The sequence below is a fragment of the Dendrobates tinctorius genome, unplaced genomic scaffold, assembly GCF_039654945.1.
Source record: "Dendrobates tinctorius isolate UK_male_01 unplaced genomic scaffold, ASM3965494v1 ptg000160l, whole genome shotgun sequence".
NCBI lineage: Eukaryota > Metazoa > Chordata > Amphibia > Anura > Dendrobatidae > Dendrobates > Dendrobates tinctorius.
The window spans coordinates 23,563,586-23,589,086 of NW_027361827.1; the positions used below are offsets into that span (position 1 = coordinate 23,563,586).

Below are 25,501 nucleotides of genomic sequence, written 5' to 3' on the forward strand. Positions count from 1 at the left end.
GTCCTGCGTCTCCTATCTTTATCACTGGGGGCGCAGGCCGTGTGCAGTATGCGTTTGGCGGCGAATGCGCCTTTTTGACGGTGCGCCGAGCGCAACCAAACTGCAGCAGGTTGCGCTTGGCGCAGGTCGGCGCACCATCAAAAGGACGCATGCGTCGCCAAACGCATACTGTGCACGGCCTGCGCCCCCAGTGATAAAGATAGGGGACGCATGCAGCGTCATGCGCCGGTAGGCAGAGCTACCGGCGGAGGCGCGGCAGGGGGCGGGGCTTAGCGGCGGCCATGCGCAGGCCGTCGCTGCGCTCAAAAGCGCTAATGTGAAACTAGCCGTACATAGGTAGATTGTAAAATAAAACATGAATTGGAGTCATATGGACAGCATTATAGAATGATGTTACATGGGAATGAAAGGTGTTGGCCATAGGTTATATTGGAAAAAAATGGTGACAGGTTCCCTTTAATGGGGCTAATGCCCATGTGGATCCATGTCATTTCACACTGCACATCTACAGGCTAAAATCTCAGTGATTTTGGCCTCAGATTTTGCATTAAAATATATGTCGGGTTTGTAATACGCAAATCAGACATAGATTTACCTTCTAGCGTGAAATATAGTTCTAGATTCAAAGTTAAATTTCAGACAAAATACTTGAGTTAGATGCGTGTTCCATTTCTCATTAGTGGGATTCGCACCTACTACACAGTACATTTATGGTCATTCCCACAGATTAGCTATATCTGTTTAAGATGGGAATACTACCCCTTTAAATAAATAGTCTGACCTGTAATCATTCTGTAATGTTTGTTTCTTCTTTGACTTCTCTGAATTTCTACCATGACCATCAACAACTTGATTTCTAGTGTGAAGAAAACTATACTCATCCTTTTGTTTCATTTTAACAGGAAATGTGTTAACTCAACCGATTGGATACATTGAATCCTGCTTTACTGGGAAAAATGGTACTCCAAGGCAGCCATCTATTTGCAGTTTATCTCGTGGCTCCTTAAGAATTAGCAAAAAGGTTTTCAATAACCCTGAGCATTCACTTATGGGTCTGCAACAGTTTTCCCATGTATGGTGAGTTATTACTGGAATGCAGAAGCTCTTTTCTTGACATTTATCCGATCCAGTCACCTGGCAGAACTCTATAGACAGTAAGGCCCTTATTCCAGAGATGTGTGAAAATATTGGTGGTAACACAAGTGCAGTATCGCACCATTCAGTGTCCCTGTAACTAATGGAATTAGCAGAATTCTGTACTTGTTTATCTCTGTCATTCTCATAGTCATTGAATTGATCTGTAGGGTTTGTACATGATCACTGCTCCATTCATATGCATGCAAATAGTTCTCAGGACTCCTATTATAATGGATAATGTGACCCCTAGTGGTTAGACTTTTACTTAGGCCGGTTTCACATTAGCGCTTTTTCAGCGCACGCACGGCCGGGGGTAGCTCCGCCCCCGAGCCGGCTCTCTGCCCGGCGTGCCCGCCCCTTGCTTGTAGCGCCGCCTACTAGCGGACAGCGGCGCCTGCGATCGGCGCACCCTATCTTTAGCATAGGGTGCGCAGATCGTGCGCAGGCCGTGCGCTAGTTGCGCTTTGACCTGCGCTGCGCACTTTTGACGGTGCGCCGTGCGCGCCAAAATCAAACTTTTCGGATTTTGGCGCGCACGGCGCACCGTCAAAAGTGCGCAGCGCAGGTCAAAGCGCAACTAGTGCACGGCCTGCGCACGATCTGCGCACCCTATGCTAAAGATAGGGTGCGCCGATCGCAGGCGCCGCTGTCCGCTAGTAGGCGGCGCTACAAGCAAGGGGCGGGCACGCCGGGCAGAGAGCCGGCTCGGGGGCGGAGCTACCCCCGGCCGTGCGTGCGCTGAAAAAGCGCTAATGTGAAACCGGCCTTATTATGTATTTATCTTTGTTAATAAAAAAAAAAAATCTCCGTAGAAGAAACAAAATAACAATCTTGTAGTTATGATACCTTTTAATGGCTAACAAAAATAAAATAAGTGATGTTATAAAGCAAGCTTTCGAGACTTCTTAGGTCTTTTCATCAAATATGGTATAACCAAGTATCTGAAGAAACACAAATCTACATAAGAAAAGAGCAGAGACATGGCATAATGAATGGACATTTAAAAACATACACACTGAGCTCAGAGAGTGACTCCTTCATTAGCTTAGATAAGTGGTGTGAAAGTTTTAAGGTCCTTTTACATTTAGCGATGCACCAGCGATCCGACGAGCTATCCGACCTGGTCAGGATCGCTGGTGCATCGCTAAATGATCGCTAGTGAGCTTTCACACAGAAAGATCTCACGACGCAGCGCACGATACTCACCTTTCACACACAGCGATCCTGACGTCCTCCCGCCTGCCTCCACACGTCGCTCGTCGTCACAGCAGGAAGCCCCAGCAGGAAGCTGACGACGAGAAATGGAGCCGGACATTCTCGCTCGTTCAGCGATGGACAGCGGGGGAGCCGGTCGTTGGTAAGTATCACACATAGCGATATCGCTAGCAATATCGCTATAACGGCACAAAACCGGTGACGTTTTAGCGATATTGCTAGCGATATCGCTTAGTGTAAAACCCCCTTTATTGTCCCAATATCCATGTCAGATCAGAGGCCTGGTGCCCTCACTGTCTCTGGAGCAGATTTCCCAGATTTGGTAGTAAAGGCCCTTTTACATTTAGCGATGCACCAGCGATCCGACCAGCGATACGACCCTGTCAGGATCGCTGGTGCATCGCTAAATGATCGCTAGTGAGCTTTCACACAGAAAGATCTCACAGCGATGCAGCAGCGACGCAGCGAACGATACTCACCTTTCACACACAGCGATCCTGATGTCCTCCCGCCCGCCTCCACGCGTCGCTCGTCTCACACAGCAGGAAGCAGACCACGAGAAATGGAGCCGCCCGATCAGCGATGGACAGCGGGGGAGCCGGTCGGAGGTAAGTATCACACATGACGTTTTAGCGATATTGCTAGCGATATCGCTATGTGTAAAACCCCCTTAAGTCATAAATCCTCGTGACAGATTTAGTCCTGTGTGGAGGGAATCAAAGACTGTCATATATTTATTTTTTTTCACCGACCCTTTGGTGTTTTTGTGATTTGAAACATAGAAAAAAAATCATGATTCTCCTATGAATGCCACCCACGAGCAATCACGTGACAGGGGCGCCGATGGGCTGGACTTGTGACGCGCTTTTGGCCAGCATGTGTGAAATGCCGTTGTTTGTGATTGACAGCAGAATTTAACAGGTTAACAGCTGGGGGTGAATCTCGGATCCATCCATGACTGTTAGGCCGGAGTCACACTAGCAATTAAATCGGACGAATGCAATGCGATAAAAAATCGCATTGCATTCGTCCCAATGTTATTCTATGGTGCTGCTTCCATCATGCGTTTTTTTATCGGATCCGTTCCTCGGACCGAGACAATCGCAGCATGCTGCGATTGTCACCGATTTTCGGATCGGATTCGACAATGCAAGTCTATGGATGCGATTAAAAATCGCATTGAAAATGCACCACACGTGTGACTTGCGATTAAATCGCAAGACTTCTCCAGGTCAACAGGAAAGAGCATCAGGCATTGGCATTGGATGTCAATTTGATACTTAGATGCGAATAAAATCGGTTCATCGCCGGAAAATGGGATGACAGACGGATCCCTGAACAAGAATTCTTTGTGCGATTTCGTACCGTTAAAATGGGACAGATTTTTTTTTTTTATACATTGTGTGTGACTCCAGCCTTAGAGGCACATGACAGCTGATTAGATCAGCTGTCATGTATGGGGAAAGATGCGGGCTCAGCGTTGAATCCCGCATCAAAGGCAGGGACACAACCTTGGACGTACCTAAACATTCAAGGTCATGAAGGGGTAAATACACAATAAAATATCTATTGAATATTTTTTGCATTTAACCCTTTCACGCCAGAGCCTGTTTTTGCCTTTGTGACCGGGCCAGTTTTTTCAATTCTGACCAGTGTCACTTTGAGGTGATAACTCTAGAACGCTTCAACGGATCCTGCTGATTCTGACATTGTTTTCTCGTGACATATTGTACTTCATCATAGTGGTAAAATTTCTTAGATATGACTTGCGCTTATTTGTTAAAAAAATCGAAATTTGGCGAAAAATTTGGAAAATTTTGCAATTTTCAAACTTTTAATTTTTATGCCCTTAAATAAGAGAGTCATATCACACAAAATAGTTAATAAATAACATTTCCCACATGTCTACTTTACAACTGCACAATTTTGGAAACATATTTTTTTTTTTTGTTAGGAACTTATAAGGGTTAAAATTTGACCAGCGATTTCTCATTTTTACAGCAAAATTTACAAAATCATTTTTTTAGGGACCATCTCACATTTGAAGTGAGTTTGGGGGGGTCAATATGACAGAAAATACCCAAAAGTGACACTATTATAAAAACTGCGCCCCTCAATATACTCAAAACCACATTCAAGAAGTTTATTAACCCTTCAGGTGCTTCACATGAATGAATGGAATGTGGAAGGAAAAAATAAACATTTAGCTTTTTTTCACAAACATTTTACTTCAGAACCATTTTTTTTTATTTTCACAAGGTAAAAAGAGAAAATGAACCACAAAATTTTTTGTGCAATTTCTCCCGAATACGCCGATACCCCGTATGTGGGGCTGAACCACTATTTGGGCACACGGCAGAGCTCAGAAAGCAAGGAGTGCCGTTTGACTTTTTCAATGCAGAATTGGCTGGAATTGAGATTGGACGCCATGTCGCATTTGGAGAGCCCCTGATGTACCTAAACAGTGGAAACCCCCCACAAGTGACCCCATTTTGGAAAGTAGACCCCTTAAGGAACTTAACTAGATGTGTGGTGAGCACTTTGAACCCTCAAGTGCTTCACAGAAGTTTATAACATAGAGCCATGAAAATAAAAAATCATTTTTTTCCCACAAAAATGATCTTTTAGCCCCCAATTTTTTATGTTCACAAGGGTAACAGGAGAAATTGGACCCTAAGAGTTGTTTTCCAATTTGTCCTGATTATGCTGGTACCCCATATGTGGGAGAAAACTACTGTTTGGGCACACGGTGGGGCTCGGAAGGGAAGTAGTGACGTTCTGGAATGCAGACTTTGATTAAATGGTCTGCGGGCGTCATGTTGCATTTGCAGAGCCCCTAATGTAAAAGCAAAAGACAGCAAAATGTGCTGGAGTGGATTATCAAAAACATAATGATCTAGATGTGTTGGTAATCACAACCAAGATTCCAGCACATGAATGGACAGTGCAGAACACACTGCATATTAAATATAACAACTGACGAAAAGCAGTGAAAAAATTCTAATATCGCATGGTAAAGTGCAAAATAGATTTTATTGAAGGGTGAAAAAAGCAAACATGGCTAAAAAGTGACATTGGCAGGAAAAGAAAGGCCGGGTGACAATGGCTGCTCCAAATGAACAATCATGGAAATTACATCAGCATTGTGAAGTGCCTCAAAATCTAGACATAGGTAGTATTCGCCCATGGACGTGACCATGAAGTACAGGGAAAAAAACCCTAAATAAATTAATAACTGGCAAAAGCGTACAAATAGTAATCAGGGGAACACTTACACAATGAAGGAGCAGCAAATGGAACCACAGCCGTACCCCAACGCGCGTTTCGGCAATTGTGCCTTCCTCAGGGGGCATGTGTTAATGCTGAAAAGGGCCCATTATATAGGAGAAGTGAAAATGAAAGTACCAATCACGCCCAGGGTATAGACACACCCACCCATCTCAGTGTAACAGTCACCGCTTTGCACTGTTATTGTTATCACTTTTATATATATCAGCTGTTCACCTATATGGATTACATAACTGAGATATATATATATCAATTATTTACTGTTTATTTTGTTTTTTGTTTTTGTTTCTGTTTGTCTGTACCTAATATGGTATTTACCTTGTCTCTGCTCTTCCTCTTCCCAATTTTGTAATGGCTGCTTGCACACTTTTTTATTTTGTATGCAGGCGCCGATTTTATCTTTGCCCTTACAGTGTTCCCCTTTCAAAAATGGCCGCGGTTACTTCCGCTTGCTCTGCGCATGCGCCAATTGCGTCATGGACCACATGACATCTCCCCTCCTCCCTCCCGCCCACCGTCTGACGTTTTGACTACACGGGGCCCCGTGGTTTGTCAGCGTCGGCGGTGTTTACGTGTTGGGATGGGTGGGTGTGTCTAGTGGTCGGACGTGATTGGTGCTCTCATCTTCACTTCCCTCCTGTGATTTGTCAGCGCCAGCGGTGACTGTTACGCTGAGATGGGGGGGGGGGGGGCTATACCCTGGGCGTGATTGGTACTTTCATTTTCACTTCCCCTATATAATGGGCCCTTTTCAGCATTAACACATGCCCCCTGAGGAAGGCACAATTGCCGAAACGCGCGTTGGGGTACGGCTGTGGTCCCATTTGCTGCTCCTTCATTGTGTAAGTGTTCCCCTGATTACTATTTGTACGCTTTTGCCTGTTATTAATTTATTTAGGGTTTTTTTCCCTGTACTTCATGGTCACGTCCATGGGCGAATACTACCTATGTCTAGATTTTGAGGCACTTCACAATGCTGATGTAATTTCCATGATTGTTCATTTGGAGCAGCCATTGTCACTCGGCCTTTCTTTTCCTGCCAATGTCACTTTTTAGCCATGTTTGCTTTTTTCACCCTTCAATAAAATCTATTTTGCACTTTACCATGCGATATTAGAATTTTTTCACTGCTTTTCGTCAGTTGTTAGAGCCCCTAATGTGCCTAAACAGTGGAAACCCCCAATTCTAATTCCAACCCTAACCCCAACACACCCCTAATCCCAATCCTAACCACAAACCTAACACCAACACACCCATAACCCTAATCCCAACCCTAACCTCAACACACCCCTAATCCCAACCCTAGCCCTATCCTCAACCCTAACCCTAGCCCTAACCTGCGTACCTGCTTTTTTTTTTGTTACTTTTTTTTTTGTGACAAGATTGCTGCCCTGCGATCTGACTCATAGTAACGCCACTTCTCCTCTGATCAGAGGAGAAGCAGCGTTGCTGTGTGACAAGATCGCTGCCTGGCACATAGTAACGCCACCTCTCCTCCGATCTCGCACTGACAAGAGATCAGAGGAGAAGCAGCGTTACTGTGTGACGAGCGCTTCCTGGCACAGCTGTGCCAGGCAGCGATCAGCTGTGCCAGGCAGCAATCTAGTCACACAGTAACGCTGCTTCTCCTCTGATCTCCTGTCAGTGCGAGATCAGAGGAGAAGTCGCTTTACAATGAGTCAGATCGCCGGGAAAGAAGCAGCTTTCCCAGCGAGCTCTCTCACTGGCTGCTGTGACGCGGACGTCATCAGGACCTGAACCAATCAGGTCTCGATGAGGTCGAGGGCCGCAGCAAGCATTGTGAGCCGGGATCCCTGCATTATAAGTTATGTGGGGGTCCCGGGGGGCACAAAACCGCCGACAGTAGATAAACGTCGGCGCTGCACAAAGCCCAGCAAGCGCCGACGTTTATCTACCGTTGACAGTCGGGAAGCGGTTAAACATTTTGTTTTGCTAGATTAGTAGTAGATTCCCAGTTATTGGAAAAAAAAGTCTTGTTTTCTTGTTAGAGCAGCGTTTTCACTACTGATTTCTACAACTATAAAAAACTGTTGTATGCTTTTTGCTTCCTTACAATCACGTATTATATTTTTTAAATCTCTTAGGATTTTGTTCATTTTTAATAAGAATGGGCATTTAAGTTATAAGGCAAAAGTCCAGCCCCCGAGACTTAATGGAGCAAAGACTGGTGTATTCTCTACAAGAAGTCCTCATCGGCCCAATGCCATTGGCCTTACACTGGCTAAACTGGATAAGGTAGAAGGTAATACTAATTTACTATTTTTATTCTTTCAATTTTTATTCACAGTTGACATTTCACTGTGTCAAAAGTGGCCAGTTTTTGCTCTTAATTTGTTCCTGCTGTACCCCTAAATATCCCCTCCTTTAAAAAAATAAATAACTACAAATTTGCTATACAATTCCAGAGATGTGGGCCTTTTTTATTTTTTTCAGATTTTTTTGGTCTTTGCCAATGAAGCATGTCTTACAGATTCTTAGTGGGCATGTCTTAATACTGCGTGAGCCATGCTTCCTTGTTAAGGACCATAAAAATGAGCACTAAGTAAAATTTGCCAAATCTCTGGAATTGTATGGTGGATTTAAAGGGAATCTGTCAGCAGGTGTTTGCTATGGAATCAGAGCTGCTTGATTTAGTGGCAGAGGTCCTGATTCCTGTAATGTATATGACCCCACACACCACTCATTAGCAACCTTTGTGTACGTTGAATATTGTCAGCAAGCTGCAAGTCAGTTGTGAAGGCGGGATTACACAGATTAGCTGGACTGCCTGGCACAAGACACCTAGTCCAGCAGTGATAATATCCTGGTCATTAAACAATGATTGTATTGAAACTACAGCAAGATGCTGAGCAAATATGACATCACTGGAATCGGGCTCTCTGCTGCTACACTATGCTGCTCTCAGATTGCATGAAAAACTGCTGACATATTCCCTTAAACCCCTTAATGTCCAATGACGGACACAGTCGGCGGTGAGCCCGCATCAAAGCCGGGACATGTCAGCTGTTATGAACAGCTGACATGTGCCCGCAATAGGCGCGAGCGGAATCGCCGTCCGCCCGCGCCTATTAACTAGTTAAATGCCGCTGTCAAAGCTGACAGCGTGCATTTAAATAGCATTTCCGGCCGCCGGGCCGGAAATGACGTCACCGCCGACCCCCGTCACGTGATCGGGGGTCGGCGTCATGTTGCCTGGACAACCAGAGGTCTCTATGAGACCTCTATGGTTGTTCCAGGCATATGGCTTTCAGCGCCACCCGGTGGTCGGCGCTGAAAGCACAGCAGTAAATCTGCTACATATGGGCGATCTGCTCATCGCCCATATGTAGCAGAGCCGATCGGGTTGCGCATGCTTCTAGCCTCCCATGGAGGCTATTGAAGCATGCCAAAAGTAAAAAAAAATGTTTAAAAATAAAAAAAAATTAAAAAAACCTAAAAGTTCAAATCACCCCCCTTTCGCCCCAATCAAAATAAAACAGTAAAAAAAAAATCCCACATACACATATTAGGTATCGCCGCGTTCAGAATCGCCCGATCTATCAATAAAAAAAAGCATTAACCCGATCGCTAAACGGCATAGCGAGAAAAAAATCAAAAACGCCAGAATTACGTTTTTTTGGTCACCAAGACATTGCATTAAAATGCAATAACGGGCGATCAAAAGAACGTATCTGCACAAATGTGGTATCATTAAAAATGTCAGTCCGGCACGGAAAAAATAAGCCCTCACCCGACCCCAGATCATGAAAAATGGAGACGCTACGGGTCTCGGAAAATTGCGCAATTTTTTTTTTTTTTAGCAAACTTTGGAATTTTTTTTCACCACTTAGATAAAAGAGGACATAGACATGTTTGGTGTCTATGAACTCGTATTGACCTGGAGAATCATAATGGCAGGTGAGATTTAGCATCTAGTAAACCTAACAAAAAAGCCAAGCAAAAAACAAGTGTGGGATTGCACTTTTTTTGCAATTTCACCGCACTTGGAATTTTTTTCCCGTTTTCGAGTACACGATATGGTAAAACCAATGATGTCATTTAAAAGTACAACTCGTCCCGCAAAAAATAAGCCCTCACATGGCCATATAAACGGAAAAATAAAAAAGTTATGGCTCTGGAAAGAAGGGGAGGGAAAAATGAAAATGTAAAACCAAAAATACCCCTGGTCATTAAGGGGTTAAAAAGAAACAAAAATAAATACTCGTGGTAGTAGAGGGAATAAAATAACAGTAAAAACTGGTCACTTTAATGTAGTGACAGGTCCCTTTTAAGGGAAAATAGTGGCAAGTGGCAGGATTTTAGATGTTATAACATGAATAGTATATTTATGCAGAATGTCTACATCCAATTTCTTCAGTTGTCGGGTTTTCAAGTTTGTATTTTTTGATAATTATTTCAATGACCTTTTTCACAGATGATACCATCTATTTATCTGGAATTGATATGATACAAGGGACACCAGTTATAGACATAAAGCCTTACATTGCGGAGTATGATTCACCACGATCTACAGTTTCTCCAACAGAGTATCTACAAGAAGATGATGGAGATGATTCCAGTGCAGTGTTACAGACAAATGGTTCTGAGCAACAGCAAAAAACAAGTGCTCAGGCTGAAAACAGATCTTTATTGCGCATGGATGATACATCTGTAGATAAATATACTATATCTGGGGCAAAACATGAAATAGTCAAAGAAATAGCCATAGAGACTGCTGATGAACCACTTTTTGCTGCTAGCTCTCAGCAGCCGATTTCACCCAAACAGCTTGTAGAGGACATCAAGACATTGAAACCGAGTGAAGACCTACCTTATGACGGAAGTGCAAGCTTAAGTAGCACCAAATACAAACCCAGCACTTGTGACAGTTTTGTCCCAAAATGGGTAACAGACTCACCTGTGCCCAACTTAACAGTTAGATTTACACCTCACTCAGAAAGAGAGTTGCGACGGTTCAAATCACCATATGAATTGGGTAAGATGCAAATACTTTAGTTATCTCTGTTTTTCTGTCACTATACTTTTAAGTTTTAATGTACTCGTAATTGTTCACATGACCGTTGAAGAAACCCCTGTGCATTTGAGAACAGTTAGGCTAAGTGCACACGTACCGGAACTCTCGCGGAAATTACCGCGAGAATTCCGGAATTCCATTCCGCGGGAAAATCGCATTTTAAATTCCCGCGATTTTCCCGCGGAAAAACTAGCATTTTGCAAGCGTATTTAGCTTGCAGAATGCTAGCGTTTTCCAAGCGATCTGTAGCATCGCTGGAAGAACTGATTGACAGGTTGGTCACACTTGTCATAGTGTTTGACGAGTGTTACCAACTTTTTACTACTGAGGCCGCCTATGCAGCATCAGTAGTAAAAGATAAAATGTAAAAAAAAATAAAACATGGTGTTATTCTCACCCTCCGACGTCCCGCGCAGCCGTTCCCAGTAATCCTTTGCGAAAATGCCCGCGATGACGTCCGTTCTCGCGGGATCGCGGTAATTCGCGATGACGTCGCGCGAATGACCGCGAGACTTCGCGATCTCGCGAGAACGGACGCCATCGCGGGCATTTTCGCAAAGGACTACTGGGACCGGGAGCGTGGAGAGAAGCGGGAAGGCTGCGCGGGACGCCGGAGGGTGAGAATAACAATATTTTTTATTTTTAAATTCTATTTTTTACAGGGATATGGTACCCAAAGCCCGGAGGACAGTCTCCTCTCCTCCGGACCGTGGGTACCATCCGCCATTGTTCTGCTTACTTTTCTCATGGTGTGCACAGCCACATGCGGGAAGTAAGCGGAACAATGCATTCCTATGGGTGCGGGATCGCCGCGATTCCGCAAATTAATGAGCATGCTGCGGTTTTTACCGCGAAGCGATTCCGCCGCGGTAAAAACCGCAGCATTAGCACAGCATTGCGGAATCCCATAGGAATGCATGGGATGCTTATTTTTTGAGTTTTCGCGGCAAAATCGCGCGGTTAAAACCGCCGCGGAAACGCGAAAAAAACGCCACGTGTGAACTCAGCCTTAGTGTGTAAAATTGGTGTGTAGGGCTCATCTAGGGATTTTCTTTCTTCATATACAGCCTCTTTCCTGTTGAAATACTGCATCAACTGTGTCTGCATGCCTTGCACTGCCTTGCCCAACATCTATGCTGTATAATGCAATGTGCGATTAGTGACGAGCGAGCAGGCTCGGTAATGCTCGTTACTCGCCCGAGTATCGCTGTACTCGCGGTACTGGGCGTGCGCCTAGCATTTCCGTGATTATTCGGCGAGAGCTGGGGTCTCTGCTCTGCAAGTTTGGCGCTCCTTAGAACGCCAATCAACATGCAGGGATTGTCTGCCTCACACGTTAATGCCGCATCCATCCTTGTTATGGTATTACAGTGATTGGCTGGCCGTACAGCGACATCAGGTCTATTAGAGACCTGCCGCTGCCCTGCTCAGCACAGTCAGCTCTGGAATCAGTGTAGGGAGAGCTGCTGCTGAGATAGGGTCAGAGTTGGGGGTTTATAAGTTAGTGTGAGTATAACATCATAGCATCTTCAAATCCAGCTAAACCAACAGTCCTTCTAACGACTAATTACGGAGTATATAGATTGCAGTGCTAGGTAGGCAGGGGAGTGTGCGTGGCTGTTACATATCAGTGCAAGGCATGCAGACACTGTATGTGGGTATATAGATATCATTGCATACATCAAGAGGGTCCATTCCTTAACAGTCTGCTGCTGCTGCCTATTACATATATTGACCGTATATACCTAGCTCCAGGTATCAGTGGTAGGAATAATTTTTTTTTCATCTTAATCCTGATTATTTTATTCCAAAGAATCCAGAACCCCCTTTTTTTTTTTTTTTCTCCATTTGCTTCTTGACACTGCAGACTACATTCAGATGCTTTTCATAGTACAGCGTGAAAATCCAGCAATTTTAAATGACTTTGTCCATCCCAGGCATCACATCTGAGTGCGCAGAAAAATCTGCCATTTTTTGTGGTACTGTACAACTTAGTGTCTTATACAATTTTTTGACACCATTTTGTTGGCAAAAAAATATTTAGAAACAGAGCAGATATTTAACACTGGGTTTTGTCCGCCACATGGACTTACTTACTGACACAGTTTTGCTGGCCAAAAAAAAAATACAGGGCAGATATTTGAAACTGGGCTATCTGTTGTGAACACTTTTGACCTGGGTTCTGAGTTTGGGCTCCCTCTGGTGGTTGCTGCTGGTAATGGAGCTGGTCTGGCTGACAGAAGTCAATCACCTGAGCAGGATGATTGGAGGTCAGGTGTTACAGGCTGGAGTGACTTAAGTGAGCAACCTTCCCTCAGCTCTTGCCGATGATTTGGTTTTCTTCCTGAGCTTTTTGAAAGTCTGTTTGCCTCCTGCTTCGTCCTGCATCTTTCAGATAAGTTATTTGTCTGCTTGAATCTTTCTGCATTTGATCCATTTTTGCTTTTCTCTGATTTCTGCCTTGCTGGTGTGAGTCCAGCCTGGTTCCAGGCTGGGACCTGTGCTGGACTCTGTTTCATTTGCCTCAGCTTATGTCAGTCTTTGCAGTATTTCTAATCCCCTGTTATATCAGTATCTTTTGTTTGCATCCAGTCACACCAGAGTTCTGATTTAGTGGTTGAAGAGGTCGTGTGGCCTCAGTATTTTTGCATATCAGACGTGTTGTAGTTTTTCTTAGGGTTTTTTGCGTGATTGCAGACAGTATCATTTCCTGTCCTATTCTGTCTAGATGGTTTGGGCCCCATCATTTGCTTACTCTATTTTTTGCCTGTGTTTGTGCCTCATCTTGTCTCACCGGCAATATATGTTCGGGGTTTATCTATTCCTTTGGGGTTCTACTCCGGGGCAGTTTAGCTTTCCCCTTTCTCTCTTTAGGCTTAGTTAATTCTTTGGCTGTGCCAAGGTGTCTAGGGCATCGTAGGTACGTCCCACGGCTAATTCTAGTTGTGTTGTCAGTTTAGGGGTCTGCAATCCGCTAAGTTACCTACCTCTCTGGTTATCTGGTTGCCTCGCCTATTCCCCTGTCATCCTCCTCGGTTACCTAATCATAATGGCTATCTCTGTCAGACACCTGATCTATTTGTGGGCTACAAATTGTGGCATTTCAGGCCTAGATTTACTATTTTTTTGCCGGGGCTTACCCTAGTTCTGGAGACTATTTTGGGGTAAAAAATTACAGGACACATTTTGAACAGTATGGTTTCTCCGTCAGACGCTTTTTCTATCTGTGGGCTACAAATTGTTGCATTTCAGGCATCCATTCCACTGTATTTGCTGTCTGATACCCTAGTTCTGCTTCTTCCACTGTTGTGTATGCAAGCCAATCCCCTGTCCTCGTTGCATCCGAAGATGCCTCCTGCCCTGCACCTCTCGTTGCCCACACTGAACTACCACCATCATCAAGCATGTCCACTTCCTTGTCCCAGTGCAGCCTTCAGTTATCCATACCCCAGTCATTGGAACGCAAGTGTAAATACGCAGCCAACACCCCACAGCCACAGTTATAAATTCACACATTTCTCATTTGCTTGCGCTCAAAATGTTGCCTTTTAGGCTCGTGCATGCAGATGCTTTCTGCAACCTGATGCCAGCGGCCGTACCAAGATACTCGGTCCCCAGCCGCCACTATTTCTCCCGGTGTGTCGTCACGACATTACACGTGTCCCACAACATTATCCGTGTCCTGAGCAATGATGTTACTGGGAAAGTCCACCTAACCTCAGACACATGGACAAGTGCTTGTGGGAGGGGACGCTACATCTCGCTGACGGCACACTGGGTTAACATAGTGGAAACCGGGACCCAGAGGGACCTTGGGATGGAACACGTCCTCCCAACGCCGAGGATTGCGGGCCATACGTCGGTCATTGTTGCCCCCACAGTCTACCGCTCCTGCCCCTCCTCCTCCTCTCCAGTCTCCATCTCTGAAATGACCACATCAGTCACAAGTTGGAAGCACTGCAGCACTGCCGCAGCCAAGCGTCAACAGGCTGTACTGAAGCTGATATGCTTAGTTGACAAACCGCACAATGCTGAAGAGTTATGGACCGCTCTAAAAGAGCAGGCAGATGTGTGATTGCCACCACTAAACCTACAGACAGGCATGGTCGTGTGTGACAATGGCCGGAACCTGGTGACGGCTATGAGGCAAGCTCACACAAGTACCATGCCTGGCCCATGTGCTTAACCTCGTTGTTCAACGGTTTCTCAAAACCTACCCAGAGCTGCTGGATCTGCTTGTCAAAGTACGCCGCCTGTGTGCCCATTTTAGAAAGTCAGCTCCAGCTTCCGCCGCCCTTGCCGTGCTTTAGCAGCGTTTGCAGATTCCGGCTCACTGATGTGTGTGATGTCCCCACGCGTTGGAACTCAACACTGTACATGTTGGAAAGAATTTGTGAGCAGAAAAGGGCAGGTGTTGACTACCATCATCAGCAAGGTTGTCGGTATTCAGTTCAGACTCCACACATAAGACCTCAGGAGTGGACATGGATGTCAGACATATGTACCATCCTACAAAACTTTGAGGAGTCCACCAAGATGGTGAGTGGTGATGAAGCCATAACTACGTCACCATCCCGCTTCTCTGTCTTCTGAAACGCTCTCTGCTCACAATCAAAGAGGTGGCATTGCAGGCTGAGCATGATGATATGGAGCAAGGAAGCATACAGGGTGATTACACACAGCCCAGCCTCATGTCATTCCAACGTGGATTGGTTGGCAGTGAGGAAGAGAAGGAGGAGGAAGAACAGGAACTACTTTCATGTGCTATAGACGGTACTGTTCAGCATCGTTGGCCTGAGGACAGGGAGGAGGAGGAGAGCATCGTCAGTCGTCCTCTTGGTGAGGACACAGAAGTCTTGCCTCTTAACAGTCTTCTATGCATGGCTGACTTTATGTTGTGTTGCGCTGCCTTTCCCGTGACCCTCGTATTGTCTTAATTTTGGCTGAGTCATTTCTCGTTGGTGACACTTCTAGACCTATGCTACAAGGAGAGCTTTCAATCTCTTCTTCCAGAGGCAGATAGGTGTACTAAAATGTTGAAGTACCTGAAGGCCCTTGTTGCGGAATTATTAAAAAAATTCCCATCTGAAAACGCTGGCGGCAGAGGTCACAGTTCGTTGGACAACCAAGGAATACAGACGAGAGAGACACAACTCCAATCCAGCAGAGGGGGGGGGACACTGGAAAAGTTCTGGGAGAGTTTTCTCAGACCCTCCCCATCACAGTGGCCCTGAGGCGCGGGGTACTCTCACAAGGAGTGCAAGGTTTTGAAAGATGGTGAGGGAGTACCTTGCTGACTGTACCAACGTCCTCAAAGATTCCTCAGTGTCTTTTAATTATTTGGTCTCAAAGCTGGATACGTGGCATGAACTGGCTCTCTACGCCTTGGAGTTCCTGACCTGTCCTGCCGCTAGCGTTTTGTCACAGTGCGTCTTTAGTGCCACTGGTGGAATTATAACTGATAAGCGCATCCGCCTGTCAACTGAAAATGCTGACAGGCTTACTTTTATGCAAATGAACAAGGGCTGTATTGGCCCAGATTTCTCTACACCACCGCATGATAACAGTGAAATCTAACCTCAAATCCAGTGTCTTTTTTGGGAGGTATAGTCCCATGTACCTTTTCACACCCACACATGGGTATACACTTCCTGATTTTGGCAGTTTGCTGTTATCCTCCTTTTTCTCCTCATCATCCACCACCACTAGATCACCATGGTGACCGTGGTCCGTGATGTAACAGCCACTAGAAATTTTTGCAAGGGTGTTTATAATGCCCGTTCCAAAAATGTTTACACTCTATGTTGAGGTGCCCCCCCCCCATCCCAGGGGAAAAAATTTTTTCAGCCTATACACTCGGTGTATGGGCATTACAAGTATAGAAGACCCACTCCTTTAAACTGGGAAATCATTTTTAGTAGGCCAACCTCCGTGTCTCTTCTGAGACCACCACTAGATCACCAGGGTAATCGTGGACTGTGATGCAACAGCCGCTATAGCTTATTGGGGTGTGTGTAACTTTGGTGCAGGGCAGGCCTTGCATTCAATGCATAAGCAAACAGTATGGGAGTACCAAATGAATACTTGGAACTTTGGTTGCATGTCGCCATCCATGACGTCTGTTTAATTGGTTGTTGGGGTGCGTCCAAATTTTTGGCAGAGCTTCCACTAGCTGCATATGCAATAAAAGTATAAGGGATCCAATGTATGGGAGCATCAAAGCATAGTGGGCTGATGGCTCACTAAGAATAGTAAAGGCTGACTGCTGGCCCTATAAAAATAGACTTTGTGACTTTCAGAGTCCCTCCTTCATAAATGAAATAGGATGTGTCTTATGACGTGTCACACACCACATGGCCAGATAAGGTTGTAAAATCTTCAAATGACATTTTCCAGTGAATGCATTTGTCTTGGTTGAAAGCAATGGTAAAGTGGAAAAACGCTTCAAGAACGCTAAGTGTGAACATAGTCCATAGCTCCCTTCCGAGCCCTGCCATGCGCCCAAACAGTAGTTTTCTTCATCATATGGGGTATCGGCATGCTCAGGAGAAATTGCGCAACAAATTTTGGAGTCCATTTTTTCCTGTTTCTCTTGTGAAAATAAAAAAAAAATTGGGTCTTAAGTAAAATTTTTGTGAAAAAAAGTTAATGTTCATTTTTTTCCACATTCCAAAAAATTAATTCCTGTGAAGCACCTGAAGGGTTAATAAACTTCTTGAGGCTATGTGCCCACGTAGCATTTTTTCAAGCGTTTTTTTCCTGAGCAGAAACGCATGCCCTTGCCAGGGAAAACGCTTGCGCTTTTTGACACGCGTTTTTGACGCGATTGTCAAGCGTTTTGACATGCGTTTTCCTATGCGTTTTTGCAATTACAGTGTATGTATGCGGAATGCGATTCTGCACAATTAATGAACATGCTGCGTTTTTTTCCGCTAAGTGTTTCCGCAACGGAAAAAAACGCACCATTAGCACAACATGTGCGTTTTCCATTCTATTACATTAGATGCTTTTCTTAAGCGTTTCCGCAGCAGAAACGCTTGTCTAAAAGCGCTGCGAAAATGCTTAAAAAACGCAACGTGGGCACACAGCCTGAATGTGGTTTTGAGGAATTTAAGGGTATAGTTTTTAGAATGGTGTCACTTTTGTATATTTTCTATCATACAGACCAAAGTCACTTCAAATGTGAGGTGGTCCCTAAAAAAAAGGTTTTGTAAATTTTATTGTAAAAAGGAGAAATCGCTGGTCAACTTTTAACCCTTATAACTTCCAAACAAAATTATGTTGCAAAAATTGTGCTGATGTAAAGTACACATGTGGGAAATGTTATTTATTAACTATTTTGTGTGACACATCTCTCTGATTTAAGGGCATAAGAATTCAAATTTGAAAATTGCTAAATTTTCGTTAAATTTCTGTTTTTTTTCACAAATAAACGCAAGTTATATCGAAGAAATTTTATCACTATCATGAAGCACAATGTGTCACGAGAAAACATTGTCAGAATCAGTGGGATATGTTGACGCATTCCAGAGTTATTACCTCATAAAGTGACACTGGTCAGAATTGTAAAAACTGGCCTGATCATTAACGTGCAAACCACCATGGGGGGTAAAGGGGTTAACAAGTAACCGTTGTTTTAATTTGTATTTCTTAAATAAACAGTATATATGAATCAGAGAAATCTGCTTCTTTCTCTGCCAGTATTGATCAATCATTAACAAAATTCTCTGAAATAGACATTGTCTGAATGGGAACATATGTTGCTATAAAGCTTCTATCCGTATTTTTCGCTTTATAAGACGCACCGGATTATAAGACGCACCACAAATTTTGAGGAGAAAAATAGGAAAAAAACGTTTTTTTAATAAAATGGTGGTGCCTCTTATAATCCAGGTGTCTTATTGCTTACCAGGGGTGGTGGCTGCGGTGAAGTGGGGTCCCAGGGTCGCTGCTGGAGGAGGCAGGAGTGGGGTGATACTGCAGGCCGCAGGAAGGGATGAGAGGGTGCTCCGATGTGCAGCGCGCTGCCAGGGGGGCTCGTGCTGCTACCAGGGAGGCTCGCACTGCTGCCAGGGGGGGCTGTACTGCTGCCAGGGGGGCTTGCGCTGCTGCCTGAGGGGCTGTACTGCTGCCAGGGGGGGTCTGTGCTGCTGCCAGGGGGGGCTCATGCTGCTACCAGGGGGGCTCATGCTGCTGCCAGGGGGGCAGTACTGCTGCCAGGGGGGCTCATGCTGCTACCAGGGGGGGCTTGCGCTGCTGCCAGGGGGGCTCATGCTGCTACCAGGGGGGCTTGCGCTGCTGCCAGGGGGGCTGTACTGCTGCCAGGGGGGTCTGTGCTGCAGCCCGGGGCTCTGCCCACATTTACCGGGTGTCCGTCGGCGCTGTGGGTGTCTCCGGGAGCCCAGCCGTGTCTCCACGTGCCCAGCGGTGTCTCCGGTTCCAATCTCGGGGCTCTGGCGACATTTTGCGACAGGCCAGAGCCCCGGGGCTCCCTCTCGGTTCCCTCTGTTTTGGGCTCCGGCAATATGGCGGCTGCCGCCGGGGGCGGCGCATGCGCTGATGGTGATCTTGGGACTGAGATCTCGAGAGATGAGATTTCAGTGAGATCTGTCCTGAGATCACCATCAGCACATGCGCCGCCCCCGGCGGTGGCCGCCATATTGCCGGGCCACTCTATTGCCCAACCTAAACCAAATTGAGCATCTCTGGAGAGACCTGACAATGGCTGTCCACCAATGTTCACCATCCAACCTGATGGAACTGGATGGACAGAGAATCCCCAAATCCAGGTGTGAAAAACTTGTTGCATCATTCCTACCAAGACTCATGGCTGTACTAGCTCAAAAGGGTGCTTCTACTCAATATTGAGCAAAGTGTCTGAATACTTATGACCATGTGATATTTCAGTTTTTCTTTTTTAATGCATATGCAAATATTTCTACATTTCTGTTTTTTTTTTCAGTCAGGATGGGGTGCAGAGTGTACATTAATGAGAAAAAAATGAAGTTTTTTGAATTTTCCAAATGGCTGCAATGAAACAGAGTGAAAAATGTAAAGGGGTCGGAATACTTTACGTACCCACTGTAACAGGAGCACACTTATAAGATTATCTCAGCACAGGAACAATTTTTTAACACATCCAACTGTTGAAATTATTATTATTCCAAGATCTATTGATTAAAATGTTTAGGCTGGGATAACACATGCGAGAAACTCCGACAAGTCTCGCATCTTAATACCCGGCACTGCCACCGGCACTCGAGAGCGGAGTGTGCGACTGCATAGAAAGCGCATAGAAAGAGTGTGCGGCTGCAAAGAACTGTAGAAATACTAGAAGACCGCAGCATCTGATTTCTCCTACTCCTGCACAGATTAGAAGCATTTCACCTTCTTATTAAACGGTGTAAATTTCTTTGGGCAGTGCAGGGGTTAATCTGATCTGTTGAGAGCTCCTGGCGCTAAGGCTCTCAGCTGTGCAGTTTTAGCCACTCCCAACTCCTATTTAAATGGAGTCCTTCTAAGCACACATTGTCAGAGTAGCTTTTTGTAACAAATGAAAGCGGAGGCACAGGTGATGAAGTTCACATTTGTTTTTTATTTTTTGAATGGAACCTCGAGGCCACGGCCCGGGGGGCTCTGAAGGGGGTGTAACTAGTGAGCCTCAGGTATTCGTAGTAAGATCCCTCGAACAGGACCAGAGTGGAATACCTTGGGGACACAGGTGGTACCTCCAGTTAGACCCCGGACACGTGGCAGCTGTCCGAGTGGGACAAACGGGTAAACAAATGTTACAGGTATGGTGGAGCTGACCGGCAGACACCGGGTATATGGGATGAAGCTGGCTCTGGCGAGGATAGTCAGGTTCCGGGTAGACGGAAGGAAGCTGGCTCCAGCAACTTTAGCGTTGTCCTTGGGTTCGGATCGCGAGTGACGGAATGGGATGGCACTTGAGTGAATAGGTACAGGTGTCGTCTAGGATAGCCGAACAACAGGTCACTGATATTCTGTGGAAACAAGAGTATAAGCAGAGTGCCACATGGAATGCTATAACAGCGCAGACAGAGCAGAGACAGAACCGGATTTAGCAAGAGTAGATACACGTTGCTCCATCACTCCCTCTATGGCGGAGTAGCCAGAAATAGTAATCAGTGCACTTCCATTGGTTAATTGGTATTTTCAAAAAATGCACACTGTCCCTTTAAGAGACCAGAGGGAATCACGTGCGCGCCTAAGCATTCTCCCTGGAGGCCTGCTGGCTGCGTGCCAGGAAGTGGGGGAGAGAGAAACAGCAGCACAGCACCGAGGGACAGACAGAGAGCGAGGATCCTGACAGGGACCTCGCCGAGGTACAGGGGCAGCGTCGGGAGCAGGAGCAGGTGAGGGACCAGAACTGGGGGGCAGCGCCAGAAACGGGTGCAGGGCCAGAACCGTGACCTGGTGTAACACTTTTGCTGCATGGCTGGAGGATGCTGCTGGTGATTGGAAAAAGGCGTTTGGTGGATTTATCTGTGACTGTTGCTAGGTTTTCAATGTGTGATAATTCTCTTTCTTCTCCTACTTTAGTTTCACCCCATCCTCCACTCCCGAGTACATACCTCTGTTGTTTATGTGTGTATATTTGTATGTTTGGTATTTTCCGTTACCCCTGTTCGTATTACCTTGTAATTCTGGTTGGTGTATTATGGTACACTACTACTCCCCTCTTCCCTGGGTGGAGGAAGGGTACAGACTGAGAACGGATTCAGGAGCTAAGGCAAGGTACGTGGCCCCGGCATCTTCACCATCAGAAGTAATCCGGGGAACAGGGCGAGCAAGGGCACCCCTAGCGTTAGGGACAGGGAATAAGCCCCTGGTCCCAGGACACCTGACACCAGAGTCGTGACACATGGATTTTTCCAGAATCTCTGAAGCTTTAGATGATATTATGCAATGTAGATTGTGAGATATTCCAAGTCTTTACTATTTTACATTGAGGAACATTTTTCTGATATTGTTCCACAATATCAAAACATAGTTGTTCACAGGTTGGTGAACCTCTGTTCAACTTTACTTCTGAGACTCTGCTTCTCTAACGTTCTTTTTATACAGTCATGTGACAGTAAAAAATTGACCTTCCAGCTATTTTTCATCAATACCCCTTACTTTTCTAGCCTTTTGTTAACTCTGTTTCAACTTGTTTGAGATGTGTTGCTGCGATCAATTTCTTCACAAGTTCACTTTTTCAAATGACATGGCAAAATGTCCAATGATCTGCTTCTAACCTGTTTACACAGCAACCTGTCTTTTTTTTCAATTGGGATTATACTTATAGAATCACCGACTTTTGTGCTTGTAGAAGGCACTGGGGTGGCTCGCATTATATTTGGGGAGAGCAAAAATTTCTTATTTTTTTTCTACTAAACCATTTACAATGGTGGGTATGGAACTGTGGGCTGTGCCCACCATGCGAAAAGTAAGCAGAACATTTGTGGATGGTACCCACGGTCTGGAGGAGAGGAGACTGTCCTTCCAGGCTTTGGGTACCATATCCCTGTAAAAAATAGAATTAAAATAAAAAAATCGTCATATTCTCAACTTTCGATGTCCCTCGCAGCGTCACCAGGCCTCAGCGATGCTCCCGGCAGGTCCCGTTCCCAGTGATGCATTGCGACAATGACCTTTGATGACATCGCGGTCTCGCGATACCGTAGTCATCAAAGGTCATTGTCACAATGCATCACTGGGAACGGGACCTGCCGGGAGCATCGCGATGATCGGGAACGCTGCGCGGGACACCAGAAGGTGAGAAAAACACCATTTTTTTTTTTTTAATTATTTTTAACTTTATATTTTTTTACTACTGATGCTGCATAGGCAGCCTCAATAGTAAAAAGTTGGTCACACTAGTCAAACACTGTTTGGCGAGTGTGACCAACCTGTCAATCAGTTTTCCAAGCGATGCTACAGATCGCTTGGAAAACGCTAGCATTCTGCAAGCTAATTACACTTGCAAATCGCTAGTTTTTCCTCGGGAAATAGGTGGGAAATAAAATGCGGTTTCCTCGCATATTTCCTGCCGAATGGAATTCCGGAATTCCCGTGGAAATTTCCACGGCAATTCTGCAACGTGTGCACATAGCCTAAAAGTATTGAAATGTTATATTATGCAGTAAAACACAAAAGCTATAGGTGACAAAATTGCTGCACATTTTTCCTTTAAAAACAAGCAAAAGAAAGGTAAACAAAAATAATGACAGCTCACCCCATGCAAAACTGAAAGTCCTGTAATTTCCAGGGTTCACCAGGAGATCACATTACTTAACTGCAGTTTATCATGAATTTAAAGATAGAAAGGAACAACCATATTATGTGATACTATCTGAAACCGATATAGTGGGGGACAAGTAGCAGGATGAATTAAACAGCAAATAAACTTGGAGTGCTACTTTAAACCTACAGTAATACTCCTTTATTTAAAGGGATTGTCTAGGACACAGATTTTGTTGACTTATGCTTAGTATAGGTCATAAATATCAGATTGTTGGGGGGTCTGACAGTGACGGTGTATGCGACAGGACTTTGGTCCCTTTTGGGTACTGCAGCTCAGATCAATGGAACCTGAATGCTAGTACCTGAGAGTTTCTGCTACACTTTGTGCAGAGCTGTGCTGTCCTGCTAGGCTTGAAAGGGGTCAGGCCCCCATCGATAGGATGTTGACGGTCCATTACACAATATATGTAATCCATATCTCTGATGTTGATGACACATACTAAGTATAGGTAATCGATATCTTAGAGATTAACCAGGACATATCCATGTGATAGGTCATCGATATGAAATCGATGGGTGCAGTTTTCAGCTGAACCGTGAGGGTGTCAGTTGTTGGACCTGATTGATCTGATCTTGATGATCTTTCTTCGGGATAGGTCATCAATATTTCATTCCTGACAACCGCTTTAAACTCGTGTCCCCACTGACATGTACACCTGTAAACTGCCATCCAAAGTACACAACCCACTCTAAAACAGTAATATTAATTACAGGAATAGAAAATGTTGAATTTCTCATAATGATTAAAGCGCTTCCATCATTCTGACATGAGCGAATACAGACACATCTGTGTCATCACATTGACTGGCTCTGTTTTTCTTTTTTCTTAGGAGAACCATCATTTCGCTTTTTTCAGTCTTTTGAGGAGGCAAAATATGCAATAGCTAAAGTCCTGTCTGCTGACCCTAGATCAGTCTACAGAAGAAACCATTGTCTGGATCGTCTCTTTTACTTCAATCTTGATACCATTCACATCACTGTCTGGTTTGGAGATGGATTTGCAGAGGTGCTTCAGATACAACCTGTTGCAGAGCAGCCAAAGCCTTGATCTAGTGGCCATAGAACTTAATTTTTCTATTTTGTTCCATTGGTGTTCTTGACTTTCAGACAGGTTCTTCTGAAAGCTCTATTTTCTTAGGTGGTGCAAGGGTACCAACTCAGTAGTGTTATGTACACTGTATATAGAAATGTGTCCTGTCTCCTGGACTTGTTGAAACCCAGGAGTTTGAAAAGTACTGTTTATTTTTTCTAATAGGCAAATGGCTATTTTGTGCTTGCTATGGCAGCTTGGCAGCAAAATACACAAGTCTAGTGTGAGTATGTACAGTCTTTGGCCCAAGTGACTCTAACTATATTTTAAGTAAGAAGTTTTTATGCATATTTATACTATGTTTGTTATGTTTGAAATAAAACATTTTTTATGATTGTAATTTGTTTACTTGTTCCTATGTTCAAATAGTTACAAAAATATTGTTGACATTTTTTGGATATTATTAAAATAATACAAAAAAAAGAATGTATACAGATGTACAATGGGAAGTTTGAAAAATTTTGGAATGTCCTATACATCAGAGATGTCATGATTCTGGTGTCGGGTGTCCTGGGAACAGTGACTGGTCCCCTGTCACTAACACTAGGGGTGCCCTAGCTCGTCCTGTTCCCCAGATTACTTCTGATGGTGAAGACAGGGCCACATACCTTGCCTTAGCTCCTGAATCCGCCCTCAGTCAGTACCCTTCCCCAACCCAGGGAAGAGGTGAGTAGTAGTGTACCATAATACATCGAGACTAACAAGGTAATACAAACGGGTAACGAAAAATATCAATCATACAAGTATACACACACATAAAACAGAGGTAAACACCAGGGAGTGAAGGATGGCGTAAAACAAAAGTAGGAGAAGAAGGGGAATTAACTCACACCCAAAACCTAGCAACAGTCACAGATAAATCCACCAAACATCTTCTCAACTAACAACCACAAACCAACACCCTCCAGCCATGCAGCAAAAGCCATCTCTGACAATGAATGTGTGCTAGGGCCCAGATTATATAGGAGATGGGAGAGGGTAACAGTGAACAGCTGAGCCTTAATGCAGGAAAGCTTTCAGGAGCTCTCAACTGAGCAGGTTAACCTCTGCACTGCCAAAAGAAACCTGCATCGTTTAATATGAAGGTGAATTGCTTCTAATTAGTGCAGGAGTAGGAGAAATCAGATGCTGCAGTCTTCTGGCTCCTCTGCCGCGGTAAACCCGTGACAATAGCTGTACAAATGCAGTTCATCATGCCAGGTAGAAAATCTACCCTGGCAACTGATTTGCTGTTAGATCATCAGACATTGTCTCGATGCCAGATTATCAATTGCTTCTGCGAGATAGAGTGAGCACCTACCACCCTATAAAGACACAGTGTATGCTCCTCCTCGATCTGACTGTTATAGGCTAGGAAAGACGTGGATACTTTGACTACTAGCTGAGGAAGTGGGTACAGCACATGACAAGTTTTACTTATAGGGCAG

The 25,501-nt window shown here is 44.8% G+C and overlaps 1 protein-coding gene across 2 annotated transcripts in view; it reads left to right on the forward strand.

Annotated features, from left to right (window-relative positions):
• The window catches only part of TRMO (tRNA methyltransferase O), a 31,013-nt gene extending 6,599 nt beyond the window's left edge, over positions 1-24,414 (forward strand). For both annotated transcript variants that reach the window (XM_073549720.1, XM_073549719.1), the window contains exons 2-5: positions 903-1,077; positions 7,746-7,903; positions 10,076-10,636; positions 23,815-24,414. In XM_073549720.1, coding sequence (XP_073405821.1) covers positions 903-1,077; positions 7,746-7,903; positions 10,076-10,636; positions 23,815-24,032 — 1,112 coding nt within the window. In that variant the 3' untranslated portion in view covers positions 24,033-24,414. The remainder of the gene's footprint in view (positions 1-902; positions 1,078-7,745; positions 7,904-10,075; positions 10,637-23,814) is intronic.
• Positions 24,415-25,501: the final 1,087 nt, after the last annotated feature.